Below are 27,499 nucleotides of genomic sequence, written 5' to 3'. Positions count from 1 at the left end.
CTTTCATAACAACTCAGTGAGGTATTATCCCTTTTTTTACACTTAATTCTTCAACCCAGACATTCTCTGAACTCCATAATTCTATATCTATTGTCTATGTGGTTTATTTGCAAAAAGCAGCTGGAGGAATCCTCGTCTGCTCTGCTCAAAACCTTTCCATGGCTTTTTTGTTTCACTCAGTAAAAGGCAAAGTCCTTACAGTGCAGTATGTTATCTGCATTGTCTCCCCTGCCCCCAACTGTACTCTCAGTTCACTGAACTCTATGATCTCTTTGGTATTCCTTGTACACAGGACACTCCTGCTCTAGGGTTTTCACTGGCTGTTCTCCCAGATATCTGCAAGTTGAACTCCCTGACTTCTAAGTCTTGGCTCAACCGTTGCCTCCTTACTGAGGCCTACTCTGACCTCACTATATAAGTTGCACCCTGCCTCTCTTTCTTCAGTACTTATTACCCACTATTGTATTATATATCTTACTTTACTGTGTGTCTCCCCACTAGAAGATATGCTTCTCCTGAAGTTAGGAATCTTTGTCTCTATTTCAGTGAGGTACCCGAAGCATCTAGAACAGTGTCTGGTGCATAGTAGGTACTTGATAATGTTTATTGCATGAATGAATGATCGAGTGAGAATATTTTTGTGATGGAAGTCAAGCAATTAAGCAAAGGCCACACAGCTAATAAAAGTTGGAGGTAGATTTTGAACTGATATGCATGTATTGTACTTCTAATATTAGAAAATGATATTTTAAAAATATTAGGTTAGGGATGAGTAAGATTATAGGTAACATTTTTCCTTTATTTTTCTCCCCAAACGTAATTCTTATATCATATTCTAAATAAAAGTATAATTTTTAAAAAGTTACCAGAGTGGAAGGAAAGAGCAACTATCAGGAAGCAGGCAGCCACAAGGTTGAAATCTGGCACCTCATCTGAGCAACAGCTTGTCTCACAAATGCACCGATCTTATCTCCCCTTAGAATAAAGATGGTTTGGTAAAACCTTAGTAAAACTTGTGAGTGCTTTTGACCTTAGATATTCTCTCAGTAATCTTGATTGTTCCCTGTCTTACTATGTTATCTTGGATAATTTTATTTAACCTTTTTGGTCCTTAGTTTCCTAATCGCCAAAATCAGAATACAGTAATAATCTTTGGGAACAGAGTTGGGAATATTAAATGAGATATTGTATGTAAAGAACAAACTTCTTATGTAAAAAACCTCAGTATTATCATTAATGTTGCTGCTTAGTTGGTACAGAATTTGAAGAAAAAAAATTTAGCGGATATATCTTGTTGCATAGTGAGTTGGCAGGTATTAAAATAGAGAGCAAACCAGTATTGTTATTGTTTAGATAGCCAAACAGTCTTTCTTATATATTTGTGTTTTTAAATGGATGCTTGCTTGTGGTTATAATTTTCTATTACAGGGTTTCATGATGGCAGCAGAGTAGGTGGATCTTCCTTGCACTTCCTCCCAGAACGAAACTGGAAATAAAACTAAATTGGGAGCCTGGTTGGTGTGGCTCAGTGGTTGAGTGTCAACCTATGAACCAGAAGGTCATGGTTTGATTCCCAGTCAGGGCACATGCTCGATGCCCAATAGGAGGCGTGCAGGAGGCAGCCGATCAATGATTCTCTCGCATCATTGATGTTTCTATTTCTCCCTCTCTGAAATCAATAAAAAATATATTTAAAAACAACTAAATTGGGTAACATTTACCTTGAATTATCAACTGAAGACTAGCTGAAGAGGAGACTTTTAAAAAACAAGGAAGGGCAGAAACCATCTTGAGACTGCACCTGCACACCAGTTCTCATGATTGGTTGGGGCTGAGCCTCACAGTCAGCCAGCTTGAGGGGAGAATCCCACCCACGAATGGGACAACATTTAGGACCCAATTATAACAGGAGAGCCCAAATAACCCACACAAGGGACATTTCTAGAGCAGCCAGCTCAGGAGATCAAAGAGACTGACTGCATCACTGAGTCACATAGGGCACTCACTACATGAGGCCACCCCACAAAGAATGGGAGTCATAGCAGTTTCTATCTAATACAGTGGTCGGCAAACTGTGGCTCGCGAGCCACATGCAGCTCTTTGGCCCCTTGAGTGTGGCTCTTCCACAGAATACCATGTGTGGGTGCGCATGTACAGTGCGAAGTTGACTTAAAACTTTAAAGTTTATTAAGTTAATTTTAGGGAACGTTGTGGAGTGAAAGAAGATGTAGTGTCGAGGATTGAGAAAGGTATGTTGAGATGGACATATAGAGAGGATGAGCGAAAGGAGATAGACGAAACAAGTATACAAGACGAGTGTGGATGGGAGAGTTGGAAGGGGTTGACCTCAGCAAACGTACCTCAATCAGATTGAGCACGTTTTTAGCAAAGGCCAGCTTAGGTGTACCCTAATTAAGTTAATAACAATGTACCTACCTATATAGTTTAAGTTTAAAAAATTTGGCTCTCAAAAGAAATTTCAATCGTTGTACTGTTGATATTTGGCTCTGTTGACTAATGAGTTTGCCGACCACTGATATAATACATAGAAATAAACACAAAGAGACAGCTAAAATTGGGAGACAAACAGCCCACAAATGAAAGAAAAGTTGGAATCTCCAGAAAAACAGCTAAATGAATTGGAGGCAAGCTATTTATCAGACACAGAGTTCAGAGTAATGTCTATAAGGATGCCCAAGGAACTTAATGACAACTACAAGGAACTTAGTGGGAACTACATCAGCATGAAAAAGGACATAGAAACCAGGAATAAGAAACCAGGAAGAATTCCATATCTGATATCAAAAATACACAGGATGGGAGTAAAAGTAGGCTGAATGAAGCAGAGGGTAGAATCAGCCATTTGGAAGGCAAGGTAGAAAAAATACCCCCAAAAAAATAAAAAAGAAAAAGAAAAAATACCCAATCAGCCCAACAAGAAGAAAAAGTATTTTAAAAAACAAAGACGAGGATAGTTTAAGGGAAGTTTGGCACAACATGAAATGTAACAGTAGCTACATCATAGGGTACCAGAAGGATAAGAAAGTGAGCAAGGGATAGAAAACCTGTTTGAAGAAATAATGACAGAAAACTTCCCTAACCTGGTGAAGGGAAAAGTTATACAAGTTCAGGAAGCACATAGAGTCCCAATCAAGATGAATCCAAAGAGACCCACACCAAGACACATCATAATTAAAATGTCAAAGGTTAAAGACAAAGATAGAATCTTAAAGGCAATAAGAGAGAAACACTTAGTTACAAGGGAGTTCCCACACGGCTGTCAGCTGGTTTTTCAATAGAAACACTTTAAGCCAGAAGGGATTGGCATGAAGTATTGAAAGTAATGAAAAGCAAGGACTTGAAACCAAGAGTACTCTATCTAGCAAGGCTAGCATTTAAAATTGAAGATGAAATACATAAAGAGCTTTCCAGACAAAAAAGGCTAAAGGAGTTCATTACCACCGAGCCAGCGTTGCAAGAAATATTAAAGGGACTGTTTTAAGAAGAAAAAGAAAGAGTGAGGGAGGGAGGAACATAGGTATAAAGAAGAAAAAAATGACAATAAATAAGTGCCTGTCACTAATAACCTTAAACGTAAATGGAGTAAATGCTCCAATTAAAATATATAGGGTAGCTGAATGGATAAGAAAATATGACCCAAATGCATGCTGCCTACAAGAGACCCACCTCAGAACAAAAGATTTACACAGACTGAAAGTGAAGGGATGGAAAAAAATACTCCATGCAAATGGAAATGAAAAAGAAAAGCTGGGGTAGCAATACTCATATCAAAATAGACTTCAAAACAAAGGCCACAACAAGAGACTAAGATGGTCACTTCATAATACCAAAGGGAGCAATCCAACAAGAGGTCATAACTCTTGTAAATATATATGCACCCAATATAGGAGGACCTAAGTATATAAAAAACTCATGGTGGACTTTAAGGGGAGATATTGAAAGCAATCTATATCTATGTATATATAAAACCCTAATATGCAAATAGACTGAATGGCCGAACAACCAGTCTCTATGATGTGTGCTGACCACCAGAGGGAATGCACAGAACATGGTGGGCATCAGCGGCAGAGCGCGGAACATGGCAGGCGTCGGCCGTGACGGGATGGTGGAGCAGGTGAACGGGGGCGCCATACCAAGGCGGGGCGCTGGTTGCTATCATCAGGGCAAATCTCTGGTGGTTACTGAAAATTCTTCGCTCCCGTGTGCCATAGTCCTGCCTGGCGCTTGCACTTGCTGCAGGCGCTGACCCTGCTTGCACCTGCTGCCAGCGCCAGCCCAAATCGCTTGGCGCCATCAGTGGGTGCGAGTGACGGCTGCTGGCCCCGATCACCCCTCAGGGCTTCTCCACCTCCCCCTGCTCCTGAAGGGTGATTGGGGCTGGCAGCCGCCTCTCACACCCACTGCCAGTACCAACCCTGCTCACATCTGGAGCCACCACTTGCACCTGCTGCTGTTGCCGGTGCCAGCCCGATCGCTCAGTGCTGTCAGCGGGTGCAAGCGACGGCTACTGGCCCCTATCATCCCTGAGGGCTTCTCCACCTCCCTCTGCTCCTGAGGGGTGATTGGAGCAGCAGTCGTTGCTTGCACCCGCTGCTGGTGCCGGCCCCAATCACTCCGCACCGTCAGCAGGTGTGAGCTGCAATGGGAGCGGGGCTGCCAGCAGACAGGACTAGGGCTGTGGCAGGAGGGGCCGGGTGGGGCGTGGAGGATTGGCCGAGATTCGCCCCTATGCCCACTGCAGCCTCGCAGCCCACAGTTCCTTTCAAGGTGCATGAATTCATGCACTGGGCCCCTAGCCTATATATATAAAAGCCTAAGCAACTGAACAACTGGTCGACTGGTCACTGTGACACGCACTGACCACCAAAGTACAGATGCTCAACGCAAAGGATTGGGCTCCCTCCTGTCTGGATCGGGCCTGCGGGGGTTGGGTCGAAACCGGCTATCTGACATCCCCTGAGGGGTTCCAGATTGCAAGAGGGTGCAGGCCAGGCCTCTAGTATAATTATAGTAGGGAACTTTAACACCCCACTAACATCACTGGATAGATCTTCCAGACAAAAAAAATCAATAAGGGAACACACTAGATCAGATAGATTTAATTGATATTTACAGAACATTTCATCCTAAAGTGGCAGAATATACATCTTCTCAAGTGTGCACAGAACATTCTCAAAGATAGATCACATGTTAGGACCCAAAATAAGTCTTAACAAATTTAAGAAGATTGAAATACCAAGCATCTTGGATTGCAGTGGCATGAAACTAGAAATCAACTACAGTAAAAAAAATACCTGGAGGCTAAATAGCATGTTATTAAACAGTGAATGGGTTACCAAGGAGATCAAAGAAGAAATAAAAAAATTACCTGGAATTAAATGAAAATGACACACAACAACCCCAAATCTATGGGACACAGTGAAAGCAGTCTGAGAAGGAAGTTTATAACATAAGTCTACCTCAAGAAGCAAGAAAAATCTCAAATATAATTTTACATCTTAAAATTAACCATTTTACTTAATAATTTACATTAATGTTAATATATTGTGGATTCTACAATTATCATCCCATTGGTTTTGAAGTCTAGGTGTCATGCCAAGTTCTGGAAGAACAAAGAAAGTATGTATTCCATCCTCAAAGAACTTACAATAGGTGGGGAAGCAGACATGTAAATAAATAAATTACAGTACAGAGTGGGAAGTGCTATTAATATACATGTAGATAATATAAATATGAAAAAGAGAGTAATAAATTCCTTATGAATAGCAAAAATAGAAGGGAAGCTTTATCATGGGGAATTTTAGGTGCTTTACCTGAAGAATCTCACAGAGGATCCAAAGCCTCAATAGAGGCTTACAGAATTTTACTGAGGGGCTGCCTTCAAAGAACGACTTCCAGAAAACCATTTTGTACATTTTCAGGATTTTGTACGGTATAGAGTCTGGATCTCTTAAGCCATCTAGAGAGAAGGTAAAAAATTGCTAGACTAAATGAGTATTGAATCTTTGTTGTGTGCACTTTGGAGGATTTAAATTGGGGAGGGAATCTACTTTAAGTTCAGTGAAATATAGTTAAAACCACCCTCTCATTTGATGTTTTATTTGAAAGCAGAAAAGAAAATCCTCTCAGCAGGCAGGAAACAGAAGGCCCTGCAGCAAAAACAATCATTTTAAGAAATGATAAATGAGAAAGTAAAGGAAGGCCTAACATTGAGAGGCAGATAATATTAGAACTCCACATAGGGCAAAATAATTTAGTAAATGAGATTCTATATATATATTATAAAAACCATGGATATGCCCTAGCCAGCTTGGCTCAGTGGATAGAGCGTCAGCCTGCAGACTGAAGGGTCACGGGTTCGATTCCGGTTGCAGGCTTGATCCCCAGTGGGCGGTGTGCAGGAGGCAGCGGATCAATGATTCTCTCTCATCATTGATGTTTCTATCTCTTTCTCCTTCTCCCTTCCTCTCTGAAATCAATAAAAATATATATTTATTAAAAAAACAAAAAACCCATGGGTATGTAAGTTCCATGCCTTAAAATGTCATATTGTTTAAGTTAGTGAACAATGTGACTTAATCAGTATTGGAGAATGGTCTCAGGTTACTGTCGGTGTATTCATTAAAGTAGATATCTTCACAGTAAATTTGAGTAATAAATAAGATCACAGAATAACTAATGTACCTGAGGAAAAGAATGAAAAGTTAATATATTGAGTTTGTTTCTTTTTAGTCCAGATAGCAATGAAATACACAAAACTGGAAGAATTACATGAAGTTGGGGAAATGACTTTTTAAAAAATATATAACAAAGCGGAATTAGCATACGTATGGAGAGAGTTCATTGGTAGGACTAATAAAGATACTTTAAGACTAGATGGATCTATAAAAATGGTTTTCAAGTGCAGGAATAATGTATTTTGTGTGGATAAATAAATGCCTTTGGAGAAGGTGATGCCAACTCTCCTTGGGATTCTAGGCCTCAGAATTAACATCAGTAACTTTCAAATTTAATAGTGATTCACACTAAGAAAAACATTTTATAATGTGTGTGTACCTAAACAAAGACTTCTCAAAATAGTACTTGTCCTATGCGAGATACATTCTGCCCTAATCCTATCTAATAAAAGAGAAACATGGTAATTAGCCGTACCTCCGCTACCCTTCCCATTGGCTAATCAGGGTGATATGCAAATTAACTGCCAGCCAAGATGGCCGGCAGCCAGGCAGCTTGAAGCGAAAATGAGGCTTGCTTGCTTCAGTGACGGAGGAATCCAACGCTCCCCGTCTGCCGCTGCCGGCCTCTGAGCTTACAGTTTGAAACATTGTTACAAATATAGAATCTAAACAAACTCCAGAAACCTGCTTTCAGCCAGCCGGGATCTCAGAGCTGGAGTTGAAACAGTGTTTTGATTATAGAACCCAAACAAACCAGATACCTGCTTTCAGCAGCTGAGGCCTCAGAGCTGGAGCCAAGCCTCAGAGCTAAAGCTGGCCCAGAATAAAAAAGAAAAGAAAAAAAGGAGCAGTTGGGAGCTTCAGTCACCCGCCAGCCTGAAAACAGCCCTCAGCCCCTCACCCAGACTGGCCAGGCACCCCAGTGGGGACCCCCACCCTGAAGGGGATGTGACCAGCTGCAAACAGCCATCAGCCCCTCACCCAGGCTGGCCAGGCACCCAAGCGGGACCCCCACCCTGATCCAGGACACCCTTCAGGGAAAACCAGCTGGCCCCCACCCGTGCACCAGGCCTCTATCCTATATAGTAAAAGGGTAATATGCCTCCCAGCACCGGGATCAGCGGAGCCACGAGGCCTCCCGGCACCGGGATCAGCATGACAGGGGGCAGCGCCCAACCCCCCTGATCGCCCTGCAGCTCTGTGTGTGACAGAGGGAGCTCCTTAACCCCCTGATCGGCCCTGCTCTGTGCGTGACGGGGGGAGCTCCCCAACCCCTTTATGGGCCCTGCTCTGTGCGTGACAGGGGGGAGCTCCCCAACCCCCTGATCGACCCTGCTCTGTGCGTGACAGGGTACGGAGCCCCAACCCCCCTGATGGGCCCTGCTCTGTGCGTGACGGGGTGGCGCCGCAACCTCCCCATTGACCCTGCCTTGAGTGTGACAGGGGGCGGTGCCCCAACCCCCCAATCGGCCCTACCCTGAGCGTGACTGAGGGTGGCATCGCAACCTCCCGATCCGCCCTGCTCTGTGCATGACAGGGGGCGGTGCCCCAACTCCCCAATCAATCCTACTCTGAGCCTGACCAGGGGCTGCACCTAGGGATTGGGCCTGCCCTCTGCCACCCGGGAGCAGGCCTAAGCCAGCAGGTTGTTATCTCCCGAGGGGTCCCAGACTGTGAGAGGGCACAGGCCGGCCTGAGGAACCCCCTCTCCCTCCCGAGTGCACAAATTTTTGTGCACCGGGCCTCTAGTTCTATATAATAAAAGCCTAATATGCTAAGTGTCTGGTCGTCCTGTTGGCTGTTCAACCAATCAAAGTGTAATATGCTAATGATATGCTAAGGCTGCTCAACTGCTCGCTGTGATGTGCACTGACTACCAGGGAGCAGATGCTCGGACCCATAGGTTAGCTTGCTGCTGGGGACCGGCCAATTGGGACTAAAGCGATATGGGCCAGACACACCCTGGAGCTCTCCCGCAGTCCCTCCCTGGCTGCCCAACCTTCCTCGTCCCTCCCTGGCCCCGATTGACATTGGTGGGGTCTCTCAGCCTGGCCTGCGCCTTCTCGCAATCCGGGACCCTTTGGGGGATGTTGGAGAGCTGGTTTCAGCCCGATTCCTCAGGCCAGGCCGAGGGACCCCATTGGTGCATGAACTAGGCCTCTAGTTTTAAGAGAAAGCTGGTCATGACTCACCAAAATGATTTCCTGAGCAGTATTGAGGGGCTTGGCCTTTGACTCTGTTGAGTCCCTTGCTGCATTATTCAGGATTGTGTGTCTTTATACTATATTTATTTTGCTTACTCATAAACTCAGTAATACTTTAGAAGTTACAAACCATCTTTTAACTTAGATATAGAAACTAAAATATAGCTCTAACTTTCCAAGGAATATTCATGCAGAGGATAAATGAGGTTGAGTGATTATGACAAGTGAACTATGGTAATAAAAATGGACATTTTGTGTGTGTTAATCCTCACCCAAGGATATTTTTTCCATAGACCTCCAGAGAGCTTAGAAGGGAGGGAGGGAGGGAGGGCAAGATAGAGAGAAACATTGATGTGAGAGACACATTGATTGGTTTCCTCCCACATGCGGGGATGGAACCTGCAACTCAGTATGTGCTCTTGACTGGGAATCGAACCCATGACCCTAAGTGCACAGGCCAATGCTCTAACTACTGAGCAACATCAGCCAGGGCAAAAACGGATATCTTTGTATAGAAAGATAAAGCTTTGAAAAAGTTTAGGCTATAAAAATCTTGAGTTATGTGACTAAAGTGAACATATCTTTAGGATGAGTGAATGGGGCATGATGGGAGAATGAAGCATGAAGCCAATTAAAGGCAAACTTTGGTGAACCTATGGTACCTAGCACCCTCAGAAATAATGTAGGGTAGAAATAATAGATTCAGAGAAATTTAGAGAAACTTATGATTGACAAGTATAAAGTGGGTGACTACAAAAAAGCAAAGATATCTAGCAGTTAATGAGTTCTCTCCATTTTCTTTTGTAAAATATCCTTACTCTAGTATCTTCCAGAGACTGGTTTTGGGAGTAGGCTCATTGTGTCAATTCTTTAATGGAATAGTAGCCAACATAGAGGAAGCAGTTAGGATCTAGGCTTTTAATTTCTGAGGTGTTCTTTGATGCTGTGGGTGGGTGAGGAGGGAAGGGGAGTCTGGAATGCAGAAGGAAGCAGCTTAGAACCAGTTGAACCTGAAATCTAAAATGAGCTAGAAAAATTCATATTAAATAAATTGTAAGCTTCCTAAGTAATTTATGGAATGTAGCTATCACAATAAATAAAACTATGAGTGTGCTATGTGTTTTCTGGTGAAAGATAAATGTTTAGATTTTAGAATACAGAATCTCAGGCTGTTTCAACAAATATTTAAGGTCAAGGAACTTTTGCAATAATAAAGGTACTGTTTTATCGGGGGGTTGTTAATTTATTTTGGATTTTACTTATTTCCCCCATTTTTATTGAATTTTGGGGTGACAAAATTTATCTGGTTAACAAAAATTATACAGATTTCAGGTGCCTAAACTCAACAGCAATAAAGTTACTGTTTTGTATATGTAAAGAGAATGTTTGACTAACTTTTGATACTACATAACACATGTAGTCCTTTAAAGTATTTTTAAATGTATTGGTAACAGATAGATGACATTGCCCCATTCTTACATTATGAAAAGTAATTTACAATTTTAGCAGTGACATCCAATAGTTTTGCTACTTAAATATAAAAGTATAAAATAATAACTATTTAAAGCAAATTTTCTTTTTAAAAAGTTTACTCTGGCAAAATAAAAGTAGGGTTTTTTATAACTTTAGATCAGGGGTGGGCAAACTTTTTGACTTGAGGGCCACAATGGGTTCTTAAACTGGACCGGAGGGCCAGAACAAAAGCATGGATGGAGTGTTTGTGTGAACTAATATAAATTCAAAGTAAACATCATTACATAAAAGGGTATGGTCTTTTTTTTTTTTTTTTTTTTTTTTTTAGTTTTATTCATTTCAAACGGGCCGGAGTGGATAGAGCGTTGGCCTGTGGACTGAAGGGTCCTAGGTTCGATTTTGGTCAAGGGCATGTACCTTGGTTGCGGGAACGTACCCAGTAGGGGGTGTGCAGGAGGCAGCTGACCGATGTTTCTCTCTCATCGATGTTTCTAACTCTCTATCCCTTTCCCTTCCTCTATGTAAAAAATCAATAACATATATTTTTTAAAAAAGATTCACGTATTTTTCAATTTTTGTTTGTCTTGGATAGCTGTGCACATATAAATGTACTTCATTTATTATATGGGTATTAATTTGATTTGTTAATTTCCTATTAGGTATTTGGTCTTTTTCTCAATTTCAAGGTTATGAATAATGCTGTAATGAAGATGCTTGTACATATATTTTTAGACACTTAAGCTGCTGTAGGATATATTCCTAGAGTACAATTGAATTACTAGATCAGTTTTTAGGAACATTTCAAAATTTTAATAGTTATTACCATATTTTGCTCCAAAAAAGTTATGCTAAGATCGTGTGAGAATAAATGCTATGTTGTGATCTTGAGGAAGTTTGTAAACCTCTTTGGTTTTCTCAACTGTCAGCTAAGAATAATAGTTAAATCTATCATCCTGTCTTGATTCAGGTATGTGATATAAGAAAAAACTTAACACGTAGTGGGTATCCAGACAAAAAAAAATTCTGGTTGAAAACGAGGGTAGAATAAAATAGTCTTTAATTCTAGGCCATTTCAACTCTGACTAAAATGATTTCAAGTGTCAGTTTAATATATGTGGAGGTAAGGGATCTGGAGTCAAAGCTGCCAGTTTTGAATCCTATATCTGCCACTTAAAGCTGTGTGAGAATTTTCTCAAATGTAAAATGGGGATATAATTCCTGCCTATCACTCTAAGGATTAGGTTGGATAATATGAGTGGGATGTATGTAGTATAGTAGGCGTACCGGTTAATAATGGCAGATTTTCTAATCAAAGAAAACACGACAATTTCAAGAAAAACATCAAAAGTGCTTTATTCAAAGTAATGTCTATCGCTAGCTACACATTTCCCCCATCTTTTAGGTAATTTGTGGATAGCGTCTCAATAGAACTTCTCTTGTTTTGAGGCAAACCATTCAGAGACCCAATTTTCCACTTCTTCGTACGTTTTGAAGTGCTGCTCAGAAAGTGCGCGTGCCATCAATCAGAACAAGTGGTCATCTGAAAGAGCAAGGTCTTGCCAAAAACGGTTTAGCTCAGTGGATAGAGCGTCGGCCTTTGGACTGAAAGGTCCCAGGTTCGATTCCGGTCAAGGGCATGTACCTTGGTTGCGGGCACATCCCCAGTGGGAGGTGTGCAGGAGGCAGCTGGTCGATGTTTCTCTCTCATCGATGTTTCTAACTCTCTATCTCTCTCCCTTCCTCTCTGTAAAAAATCAATAAAATATATTTTAAAAAAAAAAAAAAAGAAAAAAGAAAGAGCAAGGTCTGGTGAATACGGCGGGTGGGTTAATACTTCCCAGGCAAGACCTTTTAACGTGTCTTTAACTGGTTTTGAAGTGTGTGATGGTGTGTTATCGTGAAGCAAAATTACTTTGCCGTGTCTCCTGGAACATTCTGGTCGTTTCACGATCAAAACGTGGTTCAAATTGATTATTTGTTGTCAGTAGCGATCAGTATTAACAGTTTCACCTGTTTTAAAAGCTCATAATACACCACACCTTCCTGATCCCACCAAACGCAGAGCATTGTCTTCTTTCCAAAGCAATTTGGCCTTGCAGTCGATGTTGATGGTTGACCTGGATCAACCCATGATTTTGTGCATTTGGGATTCTCAAAATAAATCCACTTTTCATCGCCAGTCACAATTTGATGCAAAAAAGACTTTCTTTCGTGCCGTTGAAGCAACATTTACTAATGACTTTTCGGTTTTCCATTTGTCTTTCGTTTAGTTGGTGTGGCACCCATTTTCCTTCCTTTAAAATCTTTCCCATTGCTTGTAAACAATTGGAAATTGTTTGCTGAGCAACGTTTAATCTTTCTGTAAGTTGTTTTTGAGTTTGACACGCATCTTCATCCAATAATGCTTATAATTGTTGGTCTTCAAACTTTTTTGGTTGACCTGGATGTTCTTTGTCTTTCACATTGAAATCCTCACTTTTAAAGTGTTTAAACCAGCGTTCACAAGTATCTTGAGATGGAGCATGTTCACCATAAGCTTTCCGAAGTATAAGATAACTTTTTCTTCAAAATAAAGTAATGAATTAAAACTTCCCCCAAATGCTCTTTTTTTTGGCACAAAATTCAACATTTTTAATGTTAACACCTTCAGTAAATCTGACATATGAAACAGGAGGAAACAGACCTCTCATTTCCGCATGATTGCTGACTCCCTGTCAGTGTCAGAGCACTGTGTGTCCTCACTGTAGAGGATCTGATAGTCATTGTGTGACTATGTATGGCCTTCTGTTGAAGTTTTCTTGTTGCCCGAATAAAACATATGGTTATTTTTGTTTAGATGACTCTCTCTGCTTGCTTCTATTTATAAGCTTTGTTTCTGTACCAAAACTGAACTCTGAATATTGTGGTGGAAAGTTCATGGACTTTAAACAGATAAAGAATTTGGTTATTTTACCTGTTACATTGGTGTTCTTGGGCAAGTGGCATGATTCTTCTGTGCCTTATTTATTAAAAAAAAAAAAAGTGGCTAGACAAAGGTATTAAAAATCTTTGGGTTTCTTAAATAAGGTAATCTATATATATAAAAGGCTAAGTGTCCGTCCATCCGATTGGCTGCTATGACGCACACTGACCACGATGGAGCAGATGCTCAACACAGGAGCTGCTGTGACACCCACTGGCCATTTAAAAATAAACGGCACCACAGACCTGGCGCCGACAAACCAGCACTCGGCTTCCCCCAAGTGGGACACAGGCCCCGCCACCACCCCAGAGTGACACCCCACCAAATCTCAGCCAACGCTGCCAAGAACCCATGGTGCAAAATGCTCCCCACAGCCCAGCCCAGATACAGTCGCTGTGGGCACTGGGTAATGATGTCATGTAGCAACACACGGCTTCCTATCCCTAGTGACTAGCATCCTTGGAATTTCTTCAGCTCAGGAACCCGACTTGCTTTATAGCCAGGTGCAAACATTTTAAAGTTTAACCAAATGTTTGTGAAGCGTTTTCCCGTGCTTCATCTCATTTGATCCTCACAGAAGTCCTAGAGTAGGTAGATAGGAGACTCAGTAGAATCCTATTTTCTTTTCATTAGCAAGACGCAAATAGTGATATTAAAATGTTTTTTTCTAATTTTCTTTTAATGTGCACGAATCCATGCACTGGGACACTAGTTTATATAAAAAGTGTCTAACATGTCCTAGAAATACTAACTTCTTTTCCTTCCTTGAAGGTAGAAAATTCTGGCTCACACTTTAAAAATAATTTCTCTTATTACTAACGTATTACTCATATTCCAGTGTACACATATTTAATATACAATAACTAAAGAAGAGAAATGTAATGATAAAAGTATTAGACTAAAAGTCAAGAGATCTTGGCTCATGTTCCCTGGTGGTATAAACTTTGATGAATCTTCTTTTTTAAATTTGTCTTTATTGTTGAAAGTATTACAGATGTCCCCCTTTTTCACCCATTGACGCCCCCCTCCACATCCCACCTCTCAGGCCTTCACTACACTATTGTCTGTGTCCATGGTTATGCATATATGCATGTAAATTCTTTGGTTAATCTCTCCCCACCTACCTCTGCCTTCCCTCTGAGATTCATCAGTCTATTCCAGGGGTGGGCAAACTTTTTGACTCGAGGGCCACAATGGGTTCTTAAACTGGACCGGAGGGCCGGAACAAAAGCATGGATGGAGTGTTTGTGTGAACTAATATAAATTCAAAGTAAAGATCATTACATAAAAGGGTACGGTCTTTTATTTCAATAGTTTTATTCATTTCAAACAGACCGGATCCGGCCCGCGGGCCGTAGTTTGCCCATGGCTGGTCTATTCCATGCTTCTATATCTCTGGATCTATGTTGTTCATTAGTTTATTTTGTTCATTTGATTCCACATATGAGTGAGATCATGTGATACTTGTCTTTCTCTGAATGGCTTATTTCACTTAGCATAATACTCTCTAGGTCCCTCCATGCTGTCTCAAAGGGTAAGAGACCCTTCACCCTTGATGAATCTTTTGATTCCCACTTTGCTAATTTTTTGAGTTATCTATGAAATATTTTATAGGCCCTGGCCGGTTTTGCTCAGTGTTTTGAGCATTGGCCCGAGTACTGAAGGGTCCTGGGTTTGATTTTAGTCACGGGCACGTACCTTGGTTGCAGGCTGATCCCCAGCCCTGGTCAGGGCTGGTGCTGGAGGCAACCATTCGATATGTCTCTCACACATCCATGTTTCTCTCCCTCTATCTCCCCCTCACTTCTACTCTCTCTAAAAAAGTATCCTTGGATGAGGATTAACAGAAATATTTTATAGGAATATATTAATACAGAAGCTTTCTGATTAATTTATTTAAGCAGAAGGCATCTATATATATAAAAGCCTAATATGCAAAGTGTCTCCTCGGGAGTTTGATCGCTCACTATGACCAGGGGGCGGTATGGAATGAAGGGAGGCCCTGGCTGGCAGCCGGCAGCCACTAGGGACCCTACCCGTGCATGAATTTTGTGCACTGGGTCTCTAGTCACTTATAAGAAAGCTCTAAAATAGTCAAATTTATAGAATCAGAATGGAATGGTGTTTGCCAGAGGCTGGGGAAGGGGTGAATGGAGTGTTGCTAATCAAAGGCAAAAGTTTTACTTAAGCAAGATGATGAATAAGATGTAGAGATGTGTACAGCACTGTCCATTTTGTACGCTTAACCTGGCCAAGAGCATCTCATGCTGTGTTTTCACCACAAAAAGACAACAATAAGTAAATGAAGTACTTAAAAAAGATAGCCCACAGACCATGATTTTCACAACTTATATATTGTTGTTGAGTTAATTGCTTATGTTTTAGAAATATAATTTAATAAAATAATTAAAAATAATATCTTGTTGTTTTCTTATAACCAGGTTTAAGTGTTGTGTAAGCTGCATCAATGGAGCACATACAGGGGGCCTGGAAGACGATCAGCAATGGTTTTGGATTCAAAGATGCAGTGTTTGATGGCCCCAGCTGCATTTCCCCCACAATAGTTCAGCAGTTTGGCTATCAGCGCCGAGCATCAGATGATGGCAAACTTATGGACTCTTCTAAGACAAGCAATACTATCCGTGTTTTCTTGCCAAACAAGCAAAGAACAGTGGTACGTGAACATTCCTCTGAGAAAATTTAGTTGTCCATCTGCCTATAGCGAACATTATGGATCATGTCGCCCATCTTATAAACAGGCAAAATCTTCACTGTTGCTTAGGGTCTTCATTAATTGGCTTTCCAGCTGCAGATTTTATATGGCTGTGTTCCTCCCACACCACCTATTTTTCCCAACCCTTAGCCCTTCTTCTATTATAACTCTTGCCTAGTATATCTGCTTTTCTGCACTTCATTTAAACAAATAGTACATTCTTTTTTGTTAATCCTCAACTGAGGATATTTTTTCCATTGCTTTTAAAAGAGAGTGGAAGGGAGGGGAAGAAAGAGAGAAACATGATGTGAGACACATTGATTTATTGCCTCTCATACACACCCTGAGCAGGGCTGGGGATTGAACCTGTAACCCAGGGATGTGCCCTTGACTGGGGATTGAACCCAACACTCTAACCACCAGCCAGGGCAAATAGTATATTCTTATGGGGATATATTTTAAAGACTCTCAAAGCTCCCTTAGACCTTTCTAGCTAGTTTTTAAAAGTCATTAATAATTAAAAATTATTTTCTTCTGAATATTAAAGCAAAATGTTCACTTACATATTTTTTTGGATATTATAATTAAGTATTTAGAACAGGGGTCCTCAAACTATGGCCCGCGGGCCACATGCAAATACAAATATTGTATTTGTTCCCGTTTTGTTTTTTACTTCAAAATAAGATATGTGCAGTGTGCATAAGAATTTGTTCATAGTTTTTTTTTAAACTATAGTCCGGCCCTCCAACGGTCTGAGGGACAGTGAACTGGCCCCCTGTTTAAACAGTTTGAGAACCCCTGATTTAGAAGAAAATAAAATTACCTAGAAAAATTCATTTTGTTTAAGTTCACAGGCCCCAGGACAAAGCTGGAGGTTGCTTAGAAATCAGTATCTTCTTCTTTTCCAGAGCACTGGCACTAGCCAGTTGTTGCTGCAAAGCTTATTTTTGTAGTATTAGTGACAGATTTCTGTTAGCATCTAGCATGGTAGACACTGCCACTCAGTTTTTTGACAAAAGACAACAACAACCCTCAACTTAAAAAAAAAAAATGTTCAAAAAAGTTTTCTATCCTAACACCTTCGCATTGAAACAGAAAAATGAAGTTGTGCTCATTTTGCTTGATGGGACATTTGAAAACCTTAATTCAAACTTCCATGCCTTCTCCTTTCCCACTCTTCATTCTTTATGTAAAATCATTGCATTGTGTTTACTCTTTGTACTTAGGGTGAGGCAGGATTCTGAGGTTGGGTGGTCAGGACAGAGTTTTCTCAGTTCTAACAGTTCCACTCTCCCCAGTTTACTAATAAATTACTTTATACTTCTTTTGTGAACCTAAGGAGTCTCCTAGTTATAGTATTGCATTAAGGTACATTTGAACTCAAAAGGCATTTAAAGTTGATTTATTTTTGTTTCCTAAAAATGAAAGTTTAATGTCTGGCAAAATAAATAGTAACAATCCCCTTATATTTCAACAGTAGTCTTGCATTTGCAAAGTGATTTTTACCTACTATTTCAATTTTCTAACTTTAAATGGAGAGCCCAGGTCGAAGTATGAATGTGATGGGAGCTGAAGATCACTTGTTGCGGCTTCTGGGCGTCGTTGCAGTTATCTTCTCTATCCCCATCCACTGTTAGTTTGCCTGGAAGGCTGGGAACTGAGTTTGGCATAATGATTAAGTGTATGGACCTTTAAGAAAGCAGGCCCAAACTTAAATCCCTGTGTTGCCTTTTATTAGCTGTGTCATTTAGACGGGTTACATAATATTTTGAGGCTCTGTTTCCTGACCTTTATGAAATGAGGCATGCTGAATACAGTGGCTAATTCATAAGTAAAATGGTAGCTATGATTATTTCTTGAGTTTTTTTCTACATCTGTATAGTCCTTGGCAGCCTTCATTTGAACACAACTGGTAGTTGGGAACCAGTGATTTGGAAACTTGATTTCTCCTACAGCTCAAGAGAAGGTTCAGTAGAGAAAGTTAGTTTCTCCTATTTCTTTGACTCGAGATGGACCCTCTATCTCTGAAAGAACCAGCTTCTTTCACCAGGCTCCCAGCTTAGGGGAGTGCTGAAGAAGAAAGGAGTTGCTTGCTGGCCAACACCATCAGTCAGCTGTTTCTAATTAGCCCCAGGTTGCTTCACTGCTGGAACCCGAAACAACTCTCATCATTACTTAATGGGCTCCAGAAATTAGATGTAACCAGTTTCAACATGTATCTATGGGGAGTTGTAGAGAGAATGACAGAGAAGATGTATATCTGATTTAAATAATTTTAGAAGTAATAAAGTAGTAGTTGCTTATGTTTTGAATTTTTTCTTGTCATTTGTTTTGTAAACATGTCTCTCTTTGACAATTGCTGCGGCTGCTTATTGTTGGATGAGTAATTGGCCCATAGCGAGGACTGTTGTTTACAGTTAGAATCACCTGACAAAGCACGTTAAAATAGAGATTCCTGGGCTTCATTCAAGATTAATTGAATCACAATCCTTGTGTTTTGGAGGGGAGAGGCTGGGAATCTATATTTCACAAGCCCCTTGTATGATTCCAGTGGCAGCTACATTTGAGAACCCCACTGGATTAGAAGATATTTAAAGAACTGTCTAACTCTTGGAGACTGTTAATTTTAATGAAGATTAATGATATAATACAGGTATCACTTTACAGCTTTCAAAGCACTGCTGCACAGTGTTTGATGCAGGTCCTGTATGATACTCTTAGGATGTGTTTATCACTCTTTGTTGTCCTCATTCTTGCTGTTCTTATCTTCATAGTTCAGTTTATTTTATTATTTTGTTCTCTTTTTTTCCCCCCTTTCAATCCTCACAAGAGGACATGCTTTAATGCAGGGATCCTCAGACTTTTTAAACAGGGGGCCAGTTCACTGTCCCTCAGACCGTTGGAGGGCCGGACTATAGTTTAAAAAAAAACCTATGAACAAATTCCTATGCACACTGCACATATCTTATTTTGAAGTAAAAAAACAAATGTTTTCGGCGGGCCGCATGTGGCCCGCGGGCCATAGTTTGAGGACCCCTGCTTTAATGGATGAGAGAGAGGTGGGGGAGGAGGGAGGGAAAAAGGAAGGGAGGGAGAGAGAGAAAAAGAGAGGGAGAGGGAGAGATATGAGAGTAAAACATCGATTGGTCACCTCCTATATACCCCCTCCTACTGGGGATCGAACCCACAACCTGGGTATGTGCCGTGAATGGGAATTGAACCCTCAACCTTTCGTTTGTACAGGACTATGCTCCAACCGACTGAACCACAGTGGCCAGGGCTCAGCTTATTATTATTTCACTTTACTTGTTTGGGTTTTTTTTCTGAAAAGCTGGAAGTTAGTGTGGTCTTTTCAAGAGAATCATTGCTTCAAGAAACCTTTAAAATAAACTTATTATGTAACATTTTAAATGAATGTTTTAAAATATTTTAAGCCTTTATAATAGATACAAAATACACTCACGTTCCTCTGGGACGGGGCTGGGTCAGCCACTGGCATCTGTTACTCTTTCACCTAGTCGGGGAGCTCCACTGTGGGCAGTTCACAAATACTGCTATTACATTCTGCTCTCCTTACTGGCCATACTGACTCTAGTTGCCTTACGTTGTGTCAACTTTATTGGCTTTAAAAATAAAGTATATAGCTTGTATAAAAACCCTTTAAGATTTTAGTTGAAATTTTTATATAGCTGCCCTTATTAGCACCATGGACACTCACACATTCTACCAGGCCTCTGAGTGCCTAACCCTTAAGGATTGGGAACAGGGGACTGTGGAGAGGCATAAATGCTGAGACTACGTGGAATGTTGTGCACATTTATTTAAACTAGCAGTGGTGTTTGTCCTTAAAGCAGGGCAGAATCCTATCCCATTCATTTCCTGCTTGCCCTCACTAGTGTGAAGTGCAAATGAGATGGGAATTTTTTTGAAAATCCTCATCCAAAAATATGTTTTAATTTACTTGAGAGAGAGAGAAACATTGATGTGAGGACCATCAATTGGTTGTCTCCCCTACGTGACCAGGAATTGAACCTGCAACCTAGATCTGTGCCCCAACCGGAAATCGAACCCACAACCCCTTGGTGCACAGGATGACGCTCCAACCAACTGAGCCACCTCACCAGGGCAAGATGGAAATTTTTTTTACGAAGATCAACTATTTGGTTGAAAATAGTTTGAAATACAAATTTTTGATCAGAAAGACTCGTTTGTTTATAGATCAGATTGGTTTCTTTTTCTTTCTGGTGGATGTTTATGCTTGCATGTACATTTCAGTGAGTCAGACAAATTAGATATGTGTAAAGGGAAAGTTTATTATTTTATCTTTTCCAACCACTCTCGATGTTAACAGCTAGGTGTATATCTTTTCACACAGATACATATATATGTTCTCCACCCTTTAAATACCTTACTCTGTATTATTCACAAAAACATTTCCCCCCCAGTTAACATATCATGGACACCCCTCCCTCCAGGTCATTATGAGCAATGTAGTAGGGGCATACTGTGACATACACAGATGTTCTGTATTTTATTCAAGTGCTCACCTATTGCTAGACATTCTGTGTGTGTGTGTGTGTGTGTACACCATTATAAGCAATGCTGCTATAAATATCTTTCTACGTGCACCCTTACAGACTGGTGCATTTATTTCTGTGCTTGTTTTTCCAAGGGTGTGCAACCTGTGTTGGTCCTAAAGATGGTCCTTTGTTTGTAGGTCAATGTACGAAATGGAATGAGCTTGCATGACTGCCTTATGAAAGCACTCAAGGTGAGGGGCCTGCAACCAGAGTGCTGCGCAGTGTTCAGACTTCTCCACGAACACAAAGGGTAAGAACTCAAAATTAGCTCCCTTCTCAATGCTAGTAAGGATCTTCAAATAACTGTTTTCCATTTTTAAAACAATATACTAGCTTCCTGTAAAATATTGTATATTTGTATATCCTTGTTTATAAAGAGACAATTCAGAAAAATAAAATACCAAGAGCTTGAAATTATTGCTTAAAAACACTGCGTTGAACCCTAGCTGGTTTGGCTCAGTGGATAGAGCGTCACCCTGTGGACTGAAGGGTCCCAGGTTCGATTCTGATCGAAGCATCCCCTCCGAGGCTAGGGATACTACACATGCCCGGGTTGCGGGTTTGATCCCCAGTAGAGGGTGTGCAGGAGGCAGCCAATCAATGATTCTCTCTCATCATTGATGTTTTTTCTCTCCCTCTCCCTTCCTCTCTGAAATCAATAAAAATATATTTTTAAAAAAACACCACATTGCATTGAAAAATAAAATGCATGTTTGATGCTTCCATAGATGGAAACAGTAATGTCAGATTTTTTGAGAGCAAAGTTTTTTTGTGTTTGCAGTAATGCAGTGCACACATTAGGTACTCACAAAGTATTGCATTATTGTTTATAGATAAAGAATGCTATTCCCAAGAGATTGACTCTCTTGTAATTCACTCATTTATTTTTATTCAGTTAAGTTTACTGAATCCCTATAGTATAACACAGGGCTAAAAGATGCAGAAGAATTTCTGCTTTAAGGAAGATTGAGTGGCACAAAAGAAGCAACCCCTGCGAGGCTAGGAATAATACACCAGCATATCAGAGCCACTTATAATCACCCATTATCTGTTACCATACCCCAAAAATGTGGATAAATAACCTATCTTTACCTTATTGCAAAGTGCTAGTTCTGTTATTGAGCTTCAGTTAACATTTGTAATATTTGAGGGAGTTCCCCAGTTTGAGAGTATGGCCCAGAAATGAGTCTACTCAAAGAGGTGAGCATAAATTCCTCTATTTATGCTATTTCTCTTAGCTTAGGAGGTGGTGTTAAAGTGCAAATCTTCGAAGCAGATGTCATCTTTATTTGGGTGTAGCCCCAGGTTGGTCCCCAAGCCAACCTATAGTGCTCCTTAAAGACTAGAGATTCTACCTATGTGAGGATACAGCACAAAGGCAGCCACCTTCAAGCCAGGAAGAGGGCTCTTTCCAGAACCTAACCTTTCTGGCACCCTGATCTTAAGACTTCTAGCCTCCAAAGCTGTGAGAAATAAACCTGTCATATAAGGAAAAAAGGTTAGAGAGATTCTGAGATAAGGAGGAGCTTGGTCCATTCCAGTCCCATCTGAGGCTGCATTGATTTAGAACTACCCTACATTATTTCTTGGATAGACAGCACCTGAAGACTGATTGGAAAATAGGGCTGCCCTCTTTTTTCTTTAGGGCAAAACAGGACTTCCCAGACCTTGTATCAGGAATTATATTAAGGGATTGATGATTTACTATTGGAAACAAAAACAAAGAAAAAAGGCTGGAATAGTCTTCTGGTAAACAAAGGTTTGAATGGTGGTGGTCTCTCCCTACCTGAGGGTATTCATCATTCAGGATGATGGGCCTAATTAATTAGACAAGACATGAGAAAGGAGCTGGGCATTACATTTTACTTCAATGTATTGATTTTTCTGTCTTGTATATTCTAGGCACCGAAAGAGTGGTCTCAGAATAAATATTAAGACAGTCAAGTCAGCTGTCAGCTTTTATTTATAGAGCCTGCAAACTACAGACTTGAGCCTATTGTTTATTAATAGAAAAATGCATTTCATTTGTGATTCCTTTCTATTTATCTTCTGGATTGAAGTAAGCAAATGAAGATTAAATATTGCCACTGTAGCAGTATTTATAACCTGTTTTATAGGTTCTTTAGGATTTTTAATAGGATTTAATACCACAAAGTCCAATTTATTGCATATTTACATAATGAGATTGCTATATTTCATTGTGTAAACCAACCAACCTGGATTCCAATAATAATAGAGCTCTCACCTTGTTTAAATATTTTCCTTTTGTATGTTTTTTTAAAATCCTCTTTAGTAAAAAAGCACGTTTAGATTGGAATACTGATGCTGCCTCCTTGATTGGAGAAGAACTTCAAGTAGACTTCCTGGATCATGTTCCTCTCACCACACACAACTTTGTAAGTTGCAGATCTGTTCTCTCTTTGTGGCATAATTGAGTGTTTTGGCTAGCAGGAATTTCTCCAAGTTAATAAGCATATATCTAAAGCTTTAATTATGCCATTGTTTTACATTAAGGCAGTTTAGGCTTCATTAGTCACAGATATACTTTAATTTCTAGGTATGAATATTACAAATGTTGGAAGTACAATTCTTTATTTATGAAATCTCTTGGGGGTCAAGAAAGAAATTATTTTGTCTTTTGCCACCTTTCATTTATTCAGCATAATTTACACGTGTTCTTGTCGCTCCAGGCTCGGAAGACCTTCCTGAAGCTTGCCTTCTGTGACATGTGTCAGAAGTTTTTGCTAAATGGATTTCGATGTCAGACTTGTGGCTACAAATTTCACGAGCATTGTAGCACCAAAGTACCTACTATGTGTGTGGACTGGAGTAATGTCAGACAACTCTTGTAAGGCATTATTCTTTATTAACATAATATAAGGGGGTGGGGATGTATAACATCACTTGAGGATGCTTATTGTATATTTGACTGACAAGTCAGGGATTTGGACTTGGTAAATGAATTATCGTGACTAGAAACCATCTACTTTAGAAACATGACATATCTGAAACCAGTGAGTTTTAGTACAGCATAACTCTCTAAAATGAGCAGGTAGGGCTGTTAATCCGTCATAGAGAGATTGAGATACCACGATTCAGTAATGCAAAGAACAAAGGGATACAGGAACCAAAACGACAGTGTCAGCTAGTAGTTCACTAATAGACACCATCTTCACCTCAAACTGGAGAAACAGTTTTGAAATTATTTGAATCTAAAACCTTAAAAGACATTTGTATCCCTCAGGAGATAAACCAGTTATCAAAATGTATATCATATAGAAGAAGTATCTTTTAGTAAGGTTTAAGTTAAAGGTACATATTCCAGAGTGCTTTTTAAAACTGTTAATATAGGAATATGAAAAGTCAAAGTCTTATCCTTTTTTGAGGGATAAACTAAGGGAGTGTTATCATTAAACCACAATGGGAACATCTTTTTTACTTTTGTGGTAGTGACATGTTGCTTTTACAGAGACCTTGTATAGGATAAATGGCACAAGCTTTGGAGTCCAGCAGACATGGGTCAAAATTTTGATGTTGTCAATAACTATAACCACCTCTGAGCCCCTTGATTCACTTATCTGGGGGGGAAGAAGGTTATTACCTTCCTGGCAGTGTTCTTGTGGGGATTACCTGAGGTAATGTGAAATTGCTGAGCATAAGTACTCATCTCACCACCACTTCTCTTATTTATGACTTTTGGTGCTGAATGTGACTTATTCTTTATATTTTAGTCTTTTCATCTATGTGTTTCTGAGACAGAATGTTTCCAGAAAAGCTCTACATGATTTATGTTATAATGTGCCTTACTGGAGCTTTAAAAAATATTTTGACATAGTTGGACATTGGGCCGGTATTTCCTAGAAACACGTAGAGCCTGCATGTTCATTGGCAGGTCAATATTGTTCACAATTTGTGGTTATTCAAACCCAGTCATTTGGGTTGATGGTCTCTTTACTCTGGGTAGCCTAAAATGATCAAAGAAAATGTGAATAGGAAAAGTTCAGTTTGAGGAGCTTTAATTTACAAGGAAGTCAGGCTGACTATAAAATAACTACAAGTCTATAAACCAGTCTTTCTCTGATTTCATTTAGATTGTTTCCAAATTCCACTCTTGGTGATAGTGGGGTCCCAGCACTGCCTTCTTTGACAATGCGTCGGATGCGAGAGTCTGTTTCCCGGATGCCTGTTAGGTAAATTTTTTTACTACAGCTTTTTTTTTTTTTTTTTTAAGTTATAATGGGGACTTAAGAGGTGGGATTGCATCCTGAATATAAAAGAAAAGGTTTTTGGGGTTGTTTTTTTTTTTTGCATTCTCTCCTCTCTCTGTAAACCCTTTGCTATTTTATTGGTGTTAGAGAAAAATGTGGAACTTTCTTTTTGTGGTCCTGTGGTTCTTACATTCTGGAAAGTGACTCTTACTAGAGGTTTCTTCTATTATCATGTATGCCCCTTAATATCTCATCATATTTTAAAAACCTTGAGATTTTTGCTGCCTTCAGTATGTAGTGAGGTGAGCCTCAGGGGAAGGGTCCAAAACTATGTAAAATGATGTAATAAAACTTTTTAAAAAAGCTTTTTTCTTATTTTAATATATTTTTATTGATTTCAGAGAGGAAGGAAGAGGGAGATAGAAACATCAATGATGAGAGAGAATCATTAATCGGCTGCCTCCTGCACACCCCCTACTGGGGATTGAGTCTGCAACTTAGGCATGGGCCCTTACCGGAAATCGAACTGTGACCGTCTGGTTCATAGCTCAGTGCTCAATTACTGAACTTATTATGGCCTTGCATTGCTAAGACCATGGTATTTAATAGACTGCTATCTTTAAAAAGAATCTAATTACATATGTATTTTTTGAGTCTTCAGTTTTATACAAAAATGTAGATGATCAGCTTGATCAAAATGAAAGCTTGTTCACAAATTTGCATAAATATTGTAAATACAAAGACTCCTGAAACAACATACTTTTGATACAATTTTCATTTTTTAAAGGGATGCTAACATTAAATTTTCTGCTTTGTAATCTCAATGCCAAGACATTCTACTTTAATAGTGTTTCTTTTCTGCAGTTAAATTGAAATTCACAGGGATAATTGAAACATGCAGACAAAACCTGGTCAGCAAAGGTTAAAAATCCACTTTTTGGTGGTATTTTTATGTAAACACCCTTTGTTATGTACCTGTGATTTTGAACATACTTTTTCTTTACTGTTTTCCACCTTTAAAATGAGCGTTTGTTGACTTTACATCTTGCTTAGTGTTACATGTGAATTTGAAACCTAAAGTAATAGCTACCTCTTTGTAAAAAGTCTGACTTTAATGTGTATATGATCGTATAATATTTAATGGCCTTTATGAAACCACCATAGAATTGTTAAAAGTAGCATATCTTAGAACAAGAGATTTGTATCGAAATAGTATCTGGATATATATTTGTGTATGATTTTGTTTTCCTTGATAATTTGAAAAGCAAGTCTGACCAAAAAAACTGTACTTGCTTCTGAAGATTTCACAGAAGAAACCAGGCCTCTGAGGTTATAAACATTGAATTACCTTCGAAGGCAATTTTTCAAGGCAATAGAACAATTTCCACTAGAAAAACTAGCCTTTTATCCCTTGAATTCATGCATGGGTTATTTGAATCTGAACAAAACATCTTTAGAGCAAATAGTGAAAATGTTATATTTAATGTGTGTTTCCATTCTGGTTGGTGGGAAAGTAGCATTGGCTGCAAGAGGCCAGTGATTAATTCACAGTTAGATATTGCAACCTAAAAATGGAATTCACGCCCTAGCTGGTTTGGCTCAGTAGGTAGAGTGTCGGCCTGTGGACCAAAGCTCCAGGTTTCAATTCTGGTCAGGGGTACGTACCTCAATTGCAGGTCCTCCCTGGTTGGGGCTTGTGCAGGAGGCAGCCAGTCGATGGCAGCCAGTTGATGTGTTTCTCTCACATCAGTATTTCCTTCTGCCTTTCCCTCTCTCTTCCCCTCTCTAAAAATAGATGGAAAAATATCCTCAGGTGAGGATAAAAATAAATAAATAAATAAATAAATAAATAATGAAACTCATATTAACAGACTTTGTGAGTTGGTTATGGAAGGAGAGGTAGATAAAATGCTGGCCTTTTTGTAGATGTGCTCAGCAGGTCTAACCATTAAATAATTTTCCTTAAAATTCTCTGATTTAGTTTCTAAATTAAACTGGGCAAGTTCTAGCTAGCTTAGGTTGGCAATGCTAATCTGCTCTTTTCCAGAGATGGTCTGGAGTATTCTCTAGGCCAGGGGTTCTCAACCTGTGGGTCGCAACCCCTTTGGGGGTCGAACGACTCTTTCTCCGGGGTCGCCTAAGACCATCGGAAAACACATATATAATTACATACTGTTTTTGTGATTAATCACTATGCTTTAATTACGTTCAATTTGTAACAATGAAATTGGGGGTCACCACAACATGAGGAACTGTATTAAAGGGTCGCGACATTAGGAAGGTTAGGAACCACTGCTCTAGATGTTGTTCTTTTCCCATAAATTCCAAGAGCATGTATTACTTCCTTTTCAAAAATTTGCAATGCAAAAGCATCTACACAGGAAAAATTTTAAATGATGCATATTGAAAGAACATTTTGTAAAAGGTTGTAATGTAGTACAAGTAAGTAGGGTTTACCACAGAGTATCTTTTTTCCTTTTTCTTTTTTTAAATAATGTGTATTGATTTTTTAGGGAGAGGGAGATAGAGAGAAACTTACCAATGTGAGAGCACAACATTGATCAGCTGCCTCCTGCACCCTCCTCCCTCCTGAGGATTGAGCCCACAACTCAGGCATCGAGCCTGCAACTCTGTCAAGTGCCGACAGGGATTGAACAGGCA

The 27,499-nt window shown here is 39.9% G+C and overlaps 1 protein-coding gene across 4 annotated transcripts in view; it reads left to right on the top strand.

Annotated features, from left to right (window-relative positions):
- RAF1 (Raf-1 proto-oncogene, serine/threonine kinase) overlaps positions 1 to 27,499 on the top strand; it is a 75,609-nt gene that overhangs the window by 31,772 nt on the left and 16,338 nt on the right. For 2 of the 4 annotated variants that reach the window (XM_036332227.1, XM_036332226.1), the window contains exons 2-6: positions 15,779 to 16,011; positions 20,768 to 20,880; positions 22,924 to 23,026; positions 23,321 to 23,478; positions 24,722 to 24,820. In XM_036332227.1, coding sequence (XP_036188120.1) covers positions 15,805 to 16,011; positions 20,768 to 20,880; positions 22,924 to 23,026; positions 23,321 to 23,478; positions 24,722 to 24,820 — 680 coding nt within the window. In that variant the 5' untranslated portion in view covers positions 15,779 to 15,804. Of the gene's footprint in view, positions 1 to 15,778; positions 16,012 to 20,767; positions 20,881 to 22,923; positions 23,027 to 23,320; positions 23,479 to 24,721; positions 24,821 to 27,499 lie in introns of those variants that run through there. The other 2 variants (XM_036332229.1, XM_036332228.1) reach the window with 1 other exon arrangement.

This window comes from Myotis myotis, unplaced genomic scaffold, assembly GCF_014108235.1.
Source record: "Myotis myotis isolate mMyoMyo1 unplaced genomic scaffold, mMyoMyo1.p scaffold_m19_p_13, whole genome shotgun sequence".
Lineage (NCBI taxonomy): Eukaryota > Metazoa > Chordata > Mammalia > Chiroptera > Vespertilionidae > Myotis > Myotis myotis.
Note: the sequence above shows the minus strand (reverse complement) of the source record. Positions and strands in the feature narration are given on the sequence as shown.